General features: G+C 39.1%; 1 protein-coding gene across 1 annotated transcript; it reads left to right on the forward strand.

Annotated features, from left to right (window-relative positions):
• Positions 1 to 990: 990 nt before the first annotated feature.
• Positions 991 to 15,735, forward strand: LOC137259630 (uncharacterized). The gene is made up of 4 exons (XM_067797243.1): positions 991 to 1,288; positions 13,308 to 13,483; positions 13,815 to 13,900; positions 15,645 to 15,735. Exons 1-4 carry the CDS (start codon positions 991 to 993, stop codon positions 15,733 to 15,735), a joined length of 651 nt encoding a protein of 216 aa, XP_067653344.1.
• Positions 15,736 to 17,411: the final 1,676 nt, after the last annotated feature.

Raw genomic sequence — 17,411 nt, forward strand, 5'->3', positions numbered from 1 at the left:
TTGACAGAAACTGACGACAGTGGGATGACTCTCAGCATTCTGGGAGTCAACCACGGTCTAATGCCATTGTAACAAAGGTATTAGCATTTTGTCATCATAACCGTAATTCATTAGGACGTCATAACTGTAAATATGATACACTGCAGTATCTTCCATGCATGTCATATAGTCGTACTCAGGTCAGAGTCAGTCCACCTTCACAGAATAATGATTTGCATGTTTTACATATTGATAAAAAACCTTTTGCCACTGGAAGCTTTTTCACAGTTTCTCACGCGTGTTCGTTTTCAGAGTGTGTTTTTGTCTTGATTGCTTTCAGAGTTATGAATGAACCTGTTTCTATTATGCAAACGGACTTAGTTACATGTTCAGAAGCACCGTAGTCATGTGATATCGACTCTCTTTTCTGCTTGATTCAGAGCACCAGGCCAAATACTCCAGCAGCTTCCGAGACTTTAACAAATAGACTTAATGATCAAACCTGCCAAGATTGATGCCGAGCACTGTATCTAATTGCCAGAAGTGCGTTCCTTAAGAGAAACCTATTAAAACATAAAACATCTTTTAGATTTTTATGATAGGAACGGTTCTCCTTAATGATCATCACACCATATCTGTGAAAGTAGTCGCTTTGTGAAGAGATCCAATTAACTTCTGTAAAACGTAACTGAGCACAAAGTCAATTCTTGCATAACTGACAGCTATTACCACACTGCGCTGTTGTTCTCCTGCTACCTGGAACATCCCCAGAGAAGCATGAACAGGTCTGAGTGAAAATTTGAAATGATAAATGAACTTCCTGCTTCTGGCCAAGCATGTCCCTTTAAGATAGTCACAGCATCAGTTTGTCAGTGATTGGTTGATGAACAGAAGCATCGAATTTTGTAATAACGTAACCGAGAGTTTGGTCAATACCTGCGTCATGTCATCGATTAATACAGACTACCCTCCCGTTCTGTAACAACGGGGAAGTATTCGAGAAGCAACGACATGGCTGTGTGGGAATTTGTTCAACTTGCTCTCACCATCACCATCACTTACAGTTTGGCTTCACAGTCATGTGGCAATCTGACATTTCACCATCTTGAAAGTTTGGATGGCCACCTGTTCAATGGCACCTTCATCAGTCAACGCAATGTTTCTGACAAAGTTGCATGTTTGTGGTGGTGTTTCCATGATCTGAAGTGCAACATGGTACTGCACAATCCAGCGTCCCAACGTTGCCGGTTGTACTATTCGTCCGTCACCACTGGGGGTGAACAAGAGGCAGGCTGGCAATATTATACAGGTAACGAATGCTGTATGCCATTCTGGTGGTATTCTCATGGTAATACATGGTCTGTCTCCATTTGTTGTTAAAGTTGTTCTTTAACAAAATGACAAAAAAGTAAATCTGAACCACAAAATTTAATTACTGACATGATGAGTATCTGTTGTAGGATTCGATGACTGACATGCCATTCGATGCCATTTATTCTCCTAAAGAGTTATGATCTGGGTTTGTTTTTGAGATCCCACTCACCATTATTCTGGCTATGTGACGGCATGTCTGTAACTATTTGACCATCTAATCCAGTGATTGATATTATCAGCACATGACAACGCAGTTTGTGTACAAGGGCGTTACTGAACACTTACTTGATATATACCGCCTACAGTTTCACATGTTACAGTTTCACTGACCTGACACAAAGTCAAAAGAGGAAATGTTGTTGATTCTTTTAAGTCATTTTATCATTCATTGTGTTTTAATCAGGTTTTCTTTTAGGAACCAAAAGGTACTGAAAACTGAAAAGTCGTGAGGTGATTGATGTTACAAGCTTAATAACGAATCATCACAATATTGTGATAGAGATATTATTGCCACAATATGTGTTGTTTTCCTTTAAGCGCAATCATTTGCATTATAAATAAAACTCTTTTCGTGAACAGCCAGTCGGAACGCTAATTTTCAGTGATATTACTGCTATTTTGTTCCGTTTTATATCCATAACATGTCATATATGCATGGGACAAAACGCTTACCACAACGCTTCAACACAAAACATAATAAAGTGTTTGGTTTCTTTCTTATATGCCTGAGTCGCTATATGATTGAGCCGATACTATGCGACTTTACATGTTAGCTCACTATTATATCAATTCAACATTCAAGTGGATTTGTGTCATCTTTTCAGTAAAAATCGTATTCTTCCCGATTCAGTTAGAGCCCATTTTTATTACATGGAATACATGCAGGTGATGAAAACAGGAAATAAGGCTCTAATATAGCAGTGAGTGAGAATGCTTTTATGTCGCTTTTAGCAATATTCTAGCAATATCATGGCGGGAGACACCAGAAATGGGCTTCACGCATGTGGGGTATTTAACCTGGGTCTTCAGCATTATGAGTGGACTAGGCTACACAACCGCCCCAGTATGCTTGAAGCATAGGTTCATTTTAAGTCGCTCTTCCTTTTCTTTTGGGTTCAATGTTTCAAAAGATACGCAGAGAAGTTGTTGTGAGTGTCGTTCTGGAAGTTTAATTATCTCATGTCACATCCGCTTCATACATGTGACCGTCTTTCATAAGAACTGGTAAAGTTGAGGGCCTGAAGGTTGGACATAGTTCACTGGTAACGATCTAAATGTGTTCGAAAAAGTTAGGCAGATTTCATCAAGACATTTAAGAAATTAGTGTTAATTTTATGCTCAGCGTTTCAGAATTCAAACCACTAGGTACAGTTTGAAAGTCAGTTTAACATTTGGAATTATTAAATAATAATAATGTTGTTCATTTGTATAGCTCTTGAGTCAAGAGTTGAATTGATTATTAAGTCGAGTCAAAGTGCACCCCAAGATTTTTTACATCTTACATTGCCATTCTGGAGGTTAAATAACTTTGAGGGGCCATCCTTCTTTGATCAACGAAATTGCAGACATAGGAAGGGATGGTGTAAATCCAGCTTGGGTCTACGCAGTCCCCACCGTCACTGGTGATCTCCCTTTGGTGGGTGACATTCTATTGCTCATTTCTATATTGTACAGTTAAAGATAGAGTGAGTGAGTAAATGTTTAGCGTCACATCGGCAATATTGCAGCCATGTCGTGACGAGAACATTTATTACTGAAATGGAAGATATGTATTTCATAAATAAACCTGTCATCAAAGGACAGTAAAACAACTAGAAAATCACATTTATAATTTAAAACTAGTGTGTAAAGTTAAAACTAATATCACTATTGGAACAGCACAATATAAAACACGGGCTATATATCACCAACGACAAAAGGTAGATCACCATACTAGGGACCATGGGGACTTACAGTACATTTGCTTCCTGCATGGACCCTACCTGGATTTACATCATCCCTTCAGCCGCTAGCAATTCAGGAAATCTAGCCATCAATTAACAAGACAGGTATTCTACGATTAGAAACAGTGGAACGTTTTCATGTACTTACGTACCCTCTGAGGAAGACAATAATTTTACAGTGCTTTAATCCCCTCGAGGATACAGCCACTAACACTCCAAGTTGCTAATTCAAACTTCCACGAATAAAATATTTATCTATTTACAATTCATTTAGCAAATCTTTAAATGAGAGCTAACATTATTAAAAACATCCTTCAAAGTTCGTGAATTAAAATATTTATCCCTTGTGATGGAATATTCCACACAGTCAAACAGGAGATGCTTGACTGTGATTCTTTCATCACAAGGGATACAAAACGGAGGATCTTCACCTTTTAATAAATATTCGTGAGTATATCTCGTATGGCCAATGCGACACCGTCGCAAAATGACCTCCTCAAATCTGGACTGACAACCCAAGTAAGTATAACCGATATAAGGTTTTATTGCATGTAAATTATTGATACCTACTTGGGTGTCCCACTTCTTCTGCATCAGATCACGGATATAAGATCTTATTGTAGCTTTATAATCAGAGTATGGAATAAGAAGTGGTGTCACAGATTTGTTGAGTGCTGCCTTCGCAGCAAGATCGGCCATTGTGTTACCAGAAATACCTGTGTGAGTGGGTAACCAACAAAGGAAGATGTCGCACTGGCCAGTAGCCAGATCATTATACAATTCAATAATTTCAAGTAAAAGTGGATGTTCATAAGACAAATTTTCAATCGCCCGAAGGCAAGAAAGAGACTAAGAAAATATATATATTGGTGGTATTTAGGGTGTTTTTAATAAATTTGAGGGCTGTTAATATGGCGTTTGCTTCTGCTGTGAAAATAGAGCTGCTATCTGGTAGTCTAGAGGATATTGTTCTGGATCCAATGACAGTGTCACAAGCTACTTCGCCACCGGCCTTGGATCCGTCTGTAAATAAGGATTTATAATTGCTATATGTATGTTTTAATTGATTATAGTCTTGTTTATATTGTAAGTCATTAGTTTCTGATTTTTTTAAATATAGTTAACGTTAAGTCAACTTGTGGCCTAACCAACTGCCAAGGAGGAGAAGAAAGAAGCTATATTATCCAGCTCGATGCCGGCAGCAGTAACGAAAGGCTTAAATCTCAGCCCAAGAAGCGGAAGAAGAGATGATTTCTTGCTATATAAATCTTCATAAGGAGAATTAAAGACACAATGAAATGCAGGATTAGAATATAACTTTGTAAAATATTGTAAGGATAATTTTATACGGCGTTGGGTAAGAGATGGTTCATCGGCCTCAACGTAGAGACTGTCGATAGGTGAAGTTCTGAAGGACCCAAGGCAAAGTCTAAGACCTTGGTGATGGACAGAATCTAATAGTCAAGTTTTGAGCGGACAAGTGATCTGTATAAATGGGGGAGGGTAGCTTGATCACCTCCCCACTTTGAATTAGAAACGACTTTTAATAAATCCAGCGCCTTCGGGCATATATTTTTTAGGGACTTGATATGGGGGAGAAAAGTTAAATGTAAGTCGAAAATCAGACCCAAGGACTTTGCCTCCTTAACGATCTTGATGGGAATGCTATTTAAAAACAATTCTGGGTCTTTACGGGGTTTGTATTTTCTACAGAAATGTATACAATTGGTTTTTGATTTAGAAAATTTAAAGCCGTTTTCAAGACACCATTTGTTTATTTTGTTTAAGTACAATTGCAGTTGCCGTTCAATAGTATGCATATTTTTTCCACGACAAGAAATATTAAAATCATCCACAAATAAAGATCCATCAATTGAATCATTTAAAACCTTGGGTAAACTGTTTATCTTGATATTAAATAGTCCTACAGACAAAATACTGCCTTGGGGAACACCCTGATCCTGATTAAAATGGTCAGACAGGGTTGAACCCACTCGGACTTTAAATTGCCTGTCTTTTAAAAATTGTGAGATAAAATGAGGTAAACGACCTCTCAAACCGAAATCATGTGAATCCTTTAAAATCCCATACTTCCAAGTGGTATCATTATGCTTTTTCCACATCGAAGAAAATTGATACAACGTGTTGTTTATTTACAATAGCATTCTTAACATAGGATTCTAATCGTACTAAATGATCAATAGTACTTCAGTTTTTCCCGAAACCACATCGAATATCTGTGATAAGATTATTCGTTTCGAAATACCTGACTAATCTATTGTTTACCATTCGTTCCATGGTTTTACAAACGCAACTGGTTAACGATATAGGACGGTAATTTGAGTGATCTGTATGATTCCGTCCAGGTTTTGGTATGGGGATTACAGTGGCATTGTGCCACGATTGAGGAAAGTTTCCTGAAATCCAAATATGGTCAAATATTTCCAAAAGTATCAAAAGACATGTCTCAGGCAAATGTTTCAGTAACTGGTAATGAATGTTGTCATCACCAGCTGCAGTATCACGAGCTTGCTCGAGAGCAGTATGTAGCTCATGTAATGAAAATACTTCATTATAATCTTCACCGTTATTAGAGTCAAAATTATTTTTTTGTTTTTCTTGTCGATTTTTATATTTCAGAAATTCAGGCATATAATTTGATGATGAATAATTCATGGAAAGAGTTTCACCAATTTTCTTGGCAATTACCAGTTATCAATTAATCACCTTCTTTAAGATGTTTAACAGAGAATTTGGAACCTTTGCCTTTTATCCTTTGGACCATATTCCACACCTTAGACATGGGTGTGCGCGAATTAATGTTGGAAACATATTTCCTCCAAGACTGGCGCTTGTTTTGTTTATAAGTTCGTCGTGCCTTGGCACTCGTATTTTTAACATTATTTAAGTTGTGAACCGTAGGATGTCTGCGAAAGTATTTTTCTGCTTTCTTCCTACACTTTCTTGCTTGTTTACATTCATTGTTGAACCATGGTTTACGAAGGTGAGGAATTGTAGGGGACGTAGGAATTGATTGGTCAGCGATTTCATTTAACTCAGCTGAAAACAACTCTATCGGATCTGATACATTCATAAAGTTTTCCGGTATTAATTTTTCCATACACAACATTTCATATAAGGGCCAATTGGCCTTAGTCAAATCCCACCGTGATAAAGGGGGATCATCATCAGGTTTGATAGCTTTTAGGACAGTTGGGAAGTGATCACTTGCGCAGAGGTCATCATGAACAGACCAGTCAAATTCATTGTAAACATTCGAATCAGCGTGGGACTGATCAAGTGCAGAATAGGTTCCTGTTCCACAAGCTATTATCAGATATAAAACCCTCAATAATCCGACCTTTATGGTTTGTGCTTGTACTTCCCCATAGAGGGTTGTGCCCGTTCAAATCGCCCATGATGATACAGGGCTTTGGTAACTGATCATAGAGATTTTGGAGATCAGTTTGTAATAGAACAGATGAAGGTAGAATTTACAAAGAGCACAGAGTAAACACAATGTGCAGACTGAGGCGAATAGCTACGCCTTGAAGATTGGTAGTCAAATGAACATCGCTGTGAATGATGTTACGTCTAACTAATATAGTTGAACCTCCAGTCGTTTTATCCCCTGGAGGAGAAAAAGAGTGATAACAAGTATACTGCCTTAAATCAAATGTATCAGTATGTTTGAGATAAGTCTCTTGGAGACAGAGTGCTGGCGGTTTAAAGTCTTGAACTAACAAATGTAGTTCATTAAAGTTATTCTTGAGTCCTCTGCAGTTCCATTGTACTAGATTAGGTGACTGGCTCATAGGGTTTTAATTATCTAAGGAGCAGTAACAGTTCCTTTCTTTTTTGGAGAGTGACCACTTGTATGGCCACCAGTGCTCACATGGGGATTACTTCTGCATCCATACCTTCAAGCAATCCATATTTATTATGGACCTGCACTGTATTTTTTAATACTTTTGGCACTCTGTCAGGCTGAATTTGTTTTTTCTTTATATCCGCTTTGGTAGACTTTGATTTGCTGTGACTCTGTTTGTGTAGATGTTCCTCTTTGTTTTACTGGTAACTGATCTGGATCTGTGGCCGGTTTGGAACTTTCTATATTTAGTGCAATTTCTGAGAGGGATTTTGGATGTTCAGATTTTACCCAAGTAAGGTCTGTCTGATAAGGAATAGATGCAGTTACCTTTTTGACTGTGGATGCATACGATGGACGTGATGAATCAGGTGTAAGAAATCTGGCTTGCTTCCTGGCATCGCAGTAACTGGGACGTTTCTCACTTTTTAGTTTCTGTACAGTGGCCTCATATTTCCACACAGCACAGTCTTTAGAAGATGCCATGTGGTCACCTTTACAATGTAAACACTTGATGGTGTTTGTACATATTTTACCATCATGATCAGGTTCTCCACATCGGAAGCAAGCTAACTTGTTCCTACAGGAATTTTGCCCGTGGCCATACTTCCGACAGTTAAAACAACGAGTATAGCGTGGGATAAAGAGATCAACTGTCATGGAAAAACACCCAACCTTAATAGAAAGTAGTAAAACCTGGGTGTCAATAGTCAACAGGTATGTGTTAGATGGGAACACACGATCATCTTTACGATATGTAAATCGTTTGGCCTCAATGACACCTTGACTGCGAAGCTGAGATACAATGTCTTCAACAGATTCATCTGCAAGACTTCGGTCTCTGTCACGGATTAGTCCTTTGGGAAAATTGAGGGTCTTGTGTACTGAACATGTAACTGGAATATCAGCTAATTTGGGTGATGTCATATGGTTAATGGCCTGGGACTTCCTGGCACATTCAACCAAAAGACCTCCAGACCGTCGATTGGTAACATTTTTCAACTCACTGGCTTTGCCCTGTAATCCCTTTTCTAAAAAAATGGTGAGTAGGAAGAAAGGGTTCTTTCACCCTTTGCTTCCAGAACAAGAAAGCGTTGCCAAGTATCCCGCTCAGAATATAACAATTTAGTAACAATATCATCTTCATCAGAGTCAAGCTCAGAATAAAATTTTGAAAGTTGCCGTTTTGTTTTTCGTTTTTTTTATTTTGCTTACCCATAGTGAATTATAGATTGGTTCATCAAATCAGTTCCCTGCCCACCATGGATCGCCAGCAAGGATGATGTCATATGTAAGCCATGGCGAGCCACCTCCACATGGTGGGTGTTGGGTAACGTGAAGAGCTCGCCGACACCCCCGTTGTGGACCCGGGGGGATATTTGGTCGGCGGAGGCCCTGTGTCGGCGGAGGAGAGGATCCTGCTGGTTAAGGGCAATAGGGACCTGTAACCGTGTTCCTGTTGCTCAATACACCACTTTGGCCCTGACTTCGCCTAGACGGGTGGTCGAATGGGCCCGGTTCGACCAATCGGCTGGTCACGCCAAGCCCTGTGCATGGACTGTGTATGTGTCATTGCACAAATTTTATTTGGAATTGTTTGAATTTTCTTGGCACTACTATTGATCTCTAACTTTTTGGATTGTGAAACATTATAATATGAACTTGCCCTAGAGTCTTATCCCAGAAGGCGGTGGCTCATGGGCCAGTCTAGTAGATCAATAACTTATAATCCTTCTGCTGGAGTATATCATCTGAGTGTCCTTGGTTGGAGGCCCACTTGTTTTTACCATTGTCCTTGTGATACTCCATGGTGGGAGGGGAGCTCAGATGATGAACCATATTAAAATAACTATGGCTTACACAAGCCCCATGAAAGCGTCAACTTGACAATAATGATGATGAACTACGACAGTATATTCCGACCGTTAAATACTGGCCACGATTTCTAGTGATCGAGACTCTTGACAAATCACCTTTCAAATTAAACCCATTTGCGGTATCTAAAGGTATACATGGCATCGCAGGTGAGGTGCAAAAATATAAGACGATTGCGTTGAGGTTCCCTACTTGTACAATGTAGCAGGAAACAGCAATCAACCAACCTGTTGTCAACTGAGCTGTTTGTTGGTGTCCAGGTTTCAGTTACTCCACGCAAGACTCTAAACACGAGCAAAGGGATTGTTAGAGACCGAGATCAATTGTTTGCAGATATGACAGAGTTTGACATCGTATCAGAAATGAAAGATCAAGGGGTGACTTTTGTTAAAAGATTTTCAACTCGGACAAACATAGAAACAAAACCTACTAGCACATATCTCTTCCACTTCTCTTCTCCAAGTATTCCAAAATCAGTAAGAGCAGGACATTGCAATATCAGTGTTGATCCTTACATTCCCAACCCGCTAAGGTGTTTCAAGTGTCAGAAATATGGACACGGTGTAAATACCTGCACATTGCTCACTGTGGTGAGAAAACACACACAACAGAAGACTGTGACAGTGATTTAAAAAAATGCACCAACTGCTCAGGCGATCATTCATCATTTTCTAAACAGTGTCCAATTTCGAAAGAGCAAATGGAGATAAACAGAATCAAGTTTACTCCTTTTCTGAGGCAAGAAAAACTGGTAAAGACATCTGATCTTCCAGATAGTTATGCTACAGTAGCAAAAACATCATCTGAGTCAAGCTCCAAAAAGAACAAAAACATCCACAGGCTGCCAAACTACCTTGACGTGGGTAAACTGCGATTCTCCACAGCTTTTGTACCCTGCTATATCATCTCAGACTGAGGAATCACTTCCTAGTGCATCAAAGTCTTCTTCTGACCACAAATCATCATCATCTCAGTCACTCACGAAGTCTCAATCGACAGCTGACAGTCGGTAAACTGTTAAAAGTAAACAGAAGCCTAAGCTTGATGCTTCAAAACAACAAAGTGGCAGAGCTCCTAAAGGGTCACAAAATAGAATTCAACAAATATGGGTCTCTTGAGGACATGGACGTTTCTGAAAACGTCCATTCTAGGGCACATAGCTTGTCGCCCCCCAAAAGAGTGCGGGGTAGATCCCCAATAAATCGGCCCCAAAAGATAGTTTATTCCAATAATTTCCCTCTTTATGGCGTGATGCTATAGTAGTACCAATACCTAAACCTGGACGTGATCATACGGAGCCATCCAGTTATCGTCCGATTTCATTAACTAGCTGTATTTGCAAAACCATGGAACGCATGGTAAATAATCGACTTGTTTGGTACTTGGAAACCAATAACCTCATAACAGATATCCAATGTGGTTTCCGTAAAAACAGAAGTACAGTCGATCATTTAGTGCGTTTGTGAAAAACCCGCTGATTAAAAAACAACATGCTGTGTCTATCTTTTTTATCTTGAGAAGGCATATCACACAACCTGGAAATACGGCATTTTAAGAGATTTACATGACTTCGGTTTGCGAGGTCGTTTACTTGAATTCATAGCCAACTTATAACAGACAATTTCAAGTCCGTGTGGGTTCCACCCTGTCTGATCATTACAATCAGATCAGGGTGTCCCACAAAGCAGTATTTTGTCAGTCACTCTTTTTAGCATCAAGATAGATAGTTTATCAAAAGTTTTAAACGATTCAATTGATGGATCGTTACTTGTGGATGATTTTAATATTTCTTGTCGTTGGAAAAAGGTGTATACTATTGAATGGCAACTGCAGCTGTGTTTAAACAAAAAAGATAAATGGTGTCTTGAAAATGGCTTCAAATATTTTAAATCAAAAACCAATTGTATACAGGTCTGCCGTAAATATAAACCTCATAAAGACCCAGAACTATTTCTAAGTGGCACCCCTATCAAAGTTGCCAAGGAGGCTAAGTTCTTGGGACTCATTTTTGATTCACATTTGACCTTTCTACCCCATATTAAATCCCTAAAAGCCAAATGCTTGAAGGCACTCGATTTATTAAAGCTTGTTTCTAATTCAAAGTGGAGAGGGATCAGACTGCCCTCCTTCACTTATATAGATCACTCATCCGCTCAAAATTTGATTATGGCTCCATCGTATATGGTGGAGAGTGCAAAAGCAACCTTAAACGTCTTCATTCTGTCCATCACCACGGTCTAAGACTTTGTCTTGGTTCCTTCAGAACTTCACCTATTGACAGTCTCTACATTGAAGCCGATGAACCATCTCTTACACAACGTCGTATTAAATCATCCTTACAATACATTACTAAATTACACTCTAATGAATCTAACCCTGCATATTACTGTTTGTTCAATTCACTTTATGAGGATTATGACAAAAGGTCTTCTCTTGTTCCACATCTAGGGCACAGAATTAAACCCTTTCTTTCCTTGGCCGGCATTGAGCTGGAAAACATAGCTCCCTCCCGTCTTCTTTCTTCTCCTCCTTGGCAATTGGTTAGGCCACAAGTTGACCTAAGATTAACTACATTTTAAACATCAGAAACCACAGTATAAAGAAGAATATCATCAATTAAAACATACATAGCTATTATAAATCCTTATTTACAGATGGTTCCGAGGATGGAAGCGCAGTTGCTTGTGCTACTGTCACTGGATCCAGAACAATATCTTCTAGATTACCAGAGAATAGTTCTATTTTTTTACAGCAGAAGCTAACGCCATACTAACGGCTCTCAAATACATAAAAAGACAGCCTAAACATAAACAGTACATAATCTATTGAGACTTTCTTTCTTGCCTTCAGGCTATTAAAAATCTTTCTTGTAAACATCCACTTTTACTTGAAATTATTGAATTATATATTGATCTTGCTACTGGCCAGTGCGACATCATCCTTTGTTGGTTACCTAGTCACGTTGGCATTTCTGGTAACACAATGGCCGATCTTGCTGCCAAGGCAGCAATCAACAAATCTGTGACACCACTTCAAATTCCATACTCTGATTATAAAGCTACAATAAGATCTTATATCCGTGATCTGATGCAGAAGAAGTGGGACACCCAGGTAGGTATAAATAAATTACATGAAATAAAACCTTACAACGGTTATACTTACTTGGGTTGTCAGTCCAGATTTGAGGAGGTCATTATGCGACGATGTCGAATTCGCCATACGAGGTATACTCACGATTATCTACTAAAAGGTGAAGATCCTCCGTTTTGGATCCCTTGTGATGAAAGAATCACAGTCAAGCATGTCCTGTGTGGAATATTCCATCACAAGGGATAAATATTTCAATTCACGAACTTTGAAGGATCTTTCTAATAATGTTAGCTCTCATTTAATTATTGCATTTTTAAAAGAATTAGATTTGCTAAATGAATTGTAAATAGATAAATATTTTATGCTTGGAAGTCTGAATTAGTAACTTAGAGTGTTAGTGGCTGTATCCTCGAGGGGGTTTAAAGCACTGTAAAATTATTGTCTTCCTGAGAAGGTACGTAAGTCCAAAACATTTGAAGTCATATTTGATGTTCCATTTTAGTATTTCTGTCATTTTATTTTGTGGCTAATCTTGGATACTATCACCAGCAGCGGAGGGGATGGTGTAAATCCAGCTAGGGACCATGCAGGTAGGAGAAGTACTGTAAGTCCCCATGGTCCCTAGTATGGTGATCTACCTTCAGTTGTTGGTGATCTATATAGCCTGTTTTTATATTGTATTGTCTGAATAGGGATATTAGTTTTAACTTTTCAAGCTAGTTTTATTTCTTATTGTGATATTCTAGTTGTTTTACTGTCCGTCGTCGACAGATTTTTATCATATACATAGATTCCTTTTTTAAGAATGCTCTCGTCACGATATGGCTGCAATACTGCCGATGTGACGTTAAATAGTACCTCACTCACTCACTCTTTTGGACCCTAGTTTAGATGAAATACGTTTTCATGGAAATACTGACAATGTTATTTATTGTTGGAAGACAAAATGACACGAAGTGGAAGAAACACAACCTGAGTACTTTTCTTTGCTCGTCAGATTACATTTGCCCGGTGTCCATCACACGTAGCTTATGTAAAAGGGGAAAAAAACAAACCTGTTAAAATTAGTTTTTATTGAACAGATAACACAAATAACTGCTTCAGCATTGTATTGACAGGTCGGAATTACCAACAGTTAATTCATGATGAGTATAATGTGGAATCTGTGTTGTGTTTAGTTGCCTGCAGCGACTTCCGGGTCCTGAATGCACTCTCGGTGATGAGGAACCAGACCCACGTGAATGTGACCTGTGCGAACGGATTCTCCTACCTACCAGCCCCTACAGGCAAATGTTTCCATGACAAGGTACCATTAGACATGGGACGGTGCATGCAGACCCTGTGGATTGACCCGGTACAGTAACAACTATTTGTAGACCAAACACATGTTCCTGTATCTGCACGTCCTTCAAACACATGCATCACTTCACGTTTGACGTGTTAATTTACTGAGACATATACCGATGCCTGATATAAAACCTTATCTTAATTGAACACAGTTCGTTTTAAACCAACAAGAAAATACCATAATATATGTGTGAGACAAACGTTTACATTACTTCGTTATGACAGATGTAAAACACTGAATATTACTCACATTGCTTTAGTTCTGCATAGCATTTCAGGATATTGTTTTGTCAATTATTTTTGCAACATGCAGCTGCTGACTGTCTTCCTTACAACAGGTGCCAATACTGAAGACACCACTTCCTGCTCCCTTGTCCACTGGAGCGGAGATTATCGTACAGGCAACTTCAGATGGAGTCCAGACGTAGGTGTTTGCAAAATTCAACATTAACAATCAACAATAATCAAGACTTTGTATGACATATAGTGATGCTAATTTTGGAAAATACTAATACGGTAAGGTATACAGATCAGACAAGAGGTAGTTAGGGGAAGGTTCATGCTCTATGCCATGTCTCCTTGTGACAAGATCCTCCCTAACATAGCTCAGAAAGGACACAGGGGAAGGTTTGTGTTGTACACGACGCAGGTGTGTAATTCCCTTGCATCGGTCGAGATTGTTAGGACGGGACAGAGTCTCATGCTTGACGCAGGGAGATGTCTTCCATTCATATACAGTTTGTTAATAATGGAGAAAGGAAGTATACACAATGACCCATGGTCAGAAATGACGGAATCGGTCATCGGTCAACATGCATGTCGCAAGAGCTGGTCATTTCATCTGTCTTTGCTGACGTATATCATCGAATCCCAAATGCATAGACCTATTCTTATTATGTTATGTCAATCACTGGATGTCCAAACCTTGAAGGTCAGCATATTTTCCTTCAGCAAAACCATTCTTGTAGTAAGAGGCAACCAACGGTATCGGATGGTCAGGTTCGCTGCCTTAGTTGCCACTTAATCGGTTCCTAGTTGCTTAGACCAATGCTCATGCTGTTGATCACTGGATTGTCTGGTCTAGACTCGACTGTTTACAGACCGCCAGGAATATTGCTGAGATTGCTGTACAACTAACTTTACACACTCACTCACTCCATATCCATCTGCCAGACTTCAATCCACTCCGCTCCGCTCCTCTCCACTCAACACCTTTCAGCTCAGTGACACTCATTCACTCACAAGCGCCAATGCGCTCCACTCACTCACTGACTCATTCATTCATTCTGCTCTACTCCCATGTTAAACTAATGTAAATAACAGACAACATGTTGTATAATGTCTAGTGAATAGTACTCATCTTCTTCAGCCCTTCAATATTTCTGATGAATAAGGATGGCAGTAGAGTGGTGTTTTATCTGACTGTTCGGTGGTCTCCCTCCTATACCGTCATCTACAATACTGCTGCTGATGGGGCATGGAGAAGGGAAGTGACCTCTCCCAGTCCTGTGCTCACACCAAATGCCACGTCAGTTCTCTCCATCAACATTACAGAGACTCAGTTTCTGGTAGGTTCAGACAAGATTTGTCACACTACAGTACGTTCAGCTTAACGTGAGCTACTCTACATATGCATGACCCGGGAGGTCAAATGGCACAATCGTCAGCTTAAACATTTGACTAGAGAAAGTTATTAATGTTGCGGTCTGACGAATCATGCACACATTGGAAATATTAGGCCGTCTGTATCTTCTGCTTTTAGAAATGATATAGCAGACTATTTCAAACGGCTACCTTGTCTCTGCTGTTTGGACACGTTGACGATCAACCGACAAAGGTGCACCTCTTCATAATGATAGACCCAACCGGTTATGACACGGTCACGAAGACAATTAGTATTCCCTCGACCAGGTCAAGCTGAACAACCGGTGTACTCATGCAAATAAAGTCTGCTGAAGGATCTTTTTAGGAACATAGTGAGGAACATCTCCGTGTGGGAAAAAGAACCTGGTTTTTCATTGTGAACATTTTACTCACTGTACCACCTCACATTCACACTGAGCAAACTATATATATCAAACATATAGAATGTATATATTCGTTTGATAAGTGTTAGTGTGACGAAACTGTAGTTTCCACTTTAATGAAACTAGTTTGGTCTTTCTCAGATATCCGGCAATGACGACACTCTGTTCGAGGCTCCCAGAAGGTTACCTCTGCAAGAGACCGACACCCTTCAAATTAACTTCACAGTCATAAAACGAGTGCAGATAAAATATCCATGAATGACAATATACAATGAAATACTATTTTGATGCCGATTCCTTTGGCAATATCATTAAGATTGCATGCTGGAAAATGTTCTTTTGAAACCTTTTTTAAATGTAAACATAATGTTTTGATACAGATACACACGGGATAAAACATCAATTAAACATTAAACACGGAAATAGATTTGTCAAACTTTCTGATACACTACATATTTACTTTCACAGTGGGTTAGCTTCGTTTATGGCCATTAACAGGAACATTCCTTCACATTTTGTACCCAAATGTATTGAACCTGGGTCTTCAGTGTGATGAGCGCATTCATTCGTCACCATGAAACGAGTAAAATCCAATATTCATAATTGCAAACTAATCTTTCATTATTTTGTTTTGAAAATTGACTAATTAAAAAATTAAGCTTTGTAGTGTTTTGGGTTGAACTGGACTTTATGTCATATCGGCGTTATTCAAGCCTCACAGTGACGATGTCATACACATTTGAAGTACAAAGTACAAATCAGTTTTATTCTGAAAACAATTTAACTCAATACATTATTCTTGCTCAAAAGTAAGCAATTTGTTATTCACATTATTATCTATAGTTTATTGTGCAGGCCAAATTCCTCCAGGTAGCTGACACGAGAAAACAGGTCTTTCAGAGTTATCGCATCATAGCCCCTTGCAGTCACAAAGTCCATGCAGTCAAGCAGAATATGCGTGATGGTGAACACCTCATCATAAGGGACATACATGGTCATGTTTAGGGTTGTGTACTGTAGCTGAGCTTGAATGAGATTTTGTTCCCTAATTTGTATGGTATATGGTGGTATTTTTTAGTGTTAATAAATGCTTCCTCAACATGTCCATCACGTCTCTAGTGTTAGCCATGTCGTCGGTCCACTTGGGGCCTGACCAACTGCCAAGGAGAAGAAAGAAGACGGGAGGGAGCTATATTTTCCAGCTCAATCCCGGCCGATGAAAGAAATGGTTTAATTCTATGTCCTAGAGGCGGGACAAGAGAAGACGTTTTGTTGTATAAATCCTCATGAAGGAGATTGAAAACAAAGTTATATGCAAGGTTAGATTCATTAGAGTATAATTTAGTAATGTACTTTAAAGCTAACTTAATACGGCGCTGCTCAAGAGATGGTTCATTAGCCTCAACATAGAGACTGTCAATATGTGAAGTTCTAAAAGACCCAAGACAAAGTCTTAGACCTTGATGATGGACAGAATGAAGACGTTTAAGGTTGCTTTTGCAGGCTCCACCATAGACGATGGTCAAGTTTAGAACACACAAGTGATCGATACAGATGGAGAAGGGTACCTTCATCCATCCCCATTTAGAATTTGAAAACACTTTTAGCAAGTCAGGTGCTTTCAGGCATTTAGTTTTAAGTGATTTAATATGTGGTAAAAACGTTAAGTGTGAATCAAAGATTAGACTCAAGAACTTGGCTTCCTTCACAACTTTAATTGGCGTGCCATCTAGAGACAGTTCATGGTCTTTATGTGCTGTGTATTTACGACAAAAATGTATGCAGTTAGTTTTTGAGTGAGTGAGTGAGTTAATATTTTACGTCACATCGGCAATATCTCAGCCATATCGTGACGAGAACAACTAATATCAAAATCAATTATATGTCTACTATCAAACCTGTCAACGA

The sequence above is a fragment of the Haliotis asinina genome, chromosome 13 (assembly GCF_037392515.1).
Source record: "Haliotis asinina isolate JCU_RB_2024 chromosome 13, JCU_Hal_asi_v2, whole genome shotgun sequence".
NCBI classification, from domain to species: domain Eukaryota; kingdom Metazoa; phylum Mollusca; class Gastropoda; order Lepetellida; family Haliotidae; genus Haliotis; species Haliotis asinina.

What these genes read in the sequence shown, in the direction of transcription:
- LOC137259630 (XM_067797243.1), top strand. Translation starts at nt 991, where the DNA reads ATGGCTGTGTGGGAATTTGTTCAACTTGCTCTCACCATCACCATCACT. An exon ending in AGACCCTGTGGATTGACCCG is followed by an intron (nt 13,484 to 13,814) that starts GTACAGTAACAA and finishes TCCTTACAACAG; the next exon opens with GTGCCAATACTGAAGACACC. An exon ending in ACTTCAGATGGAGTCCAGAC is followed by an intron (nt 13,901 to 15,644) that starts GTAGGTGTTTGC and finishes GGTCTTTCTCAG; the next exon opens with ATATCCGGCAATGACGACAC.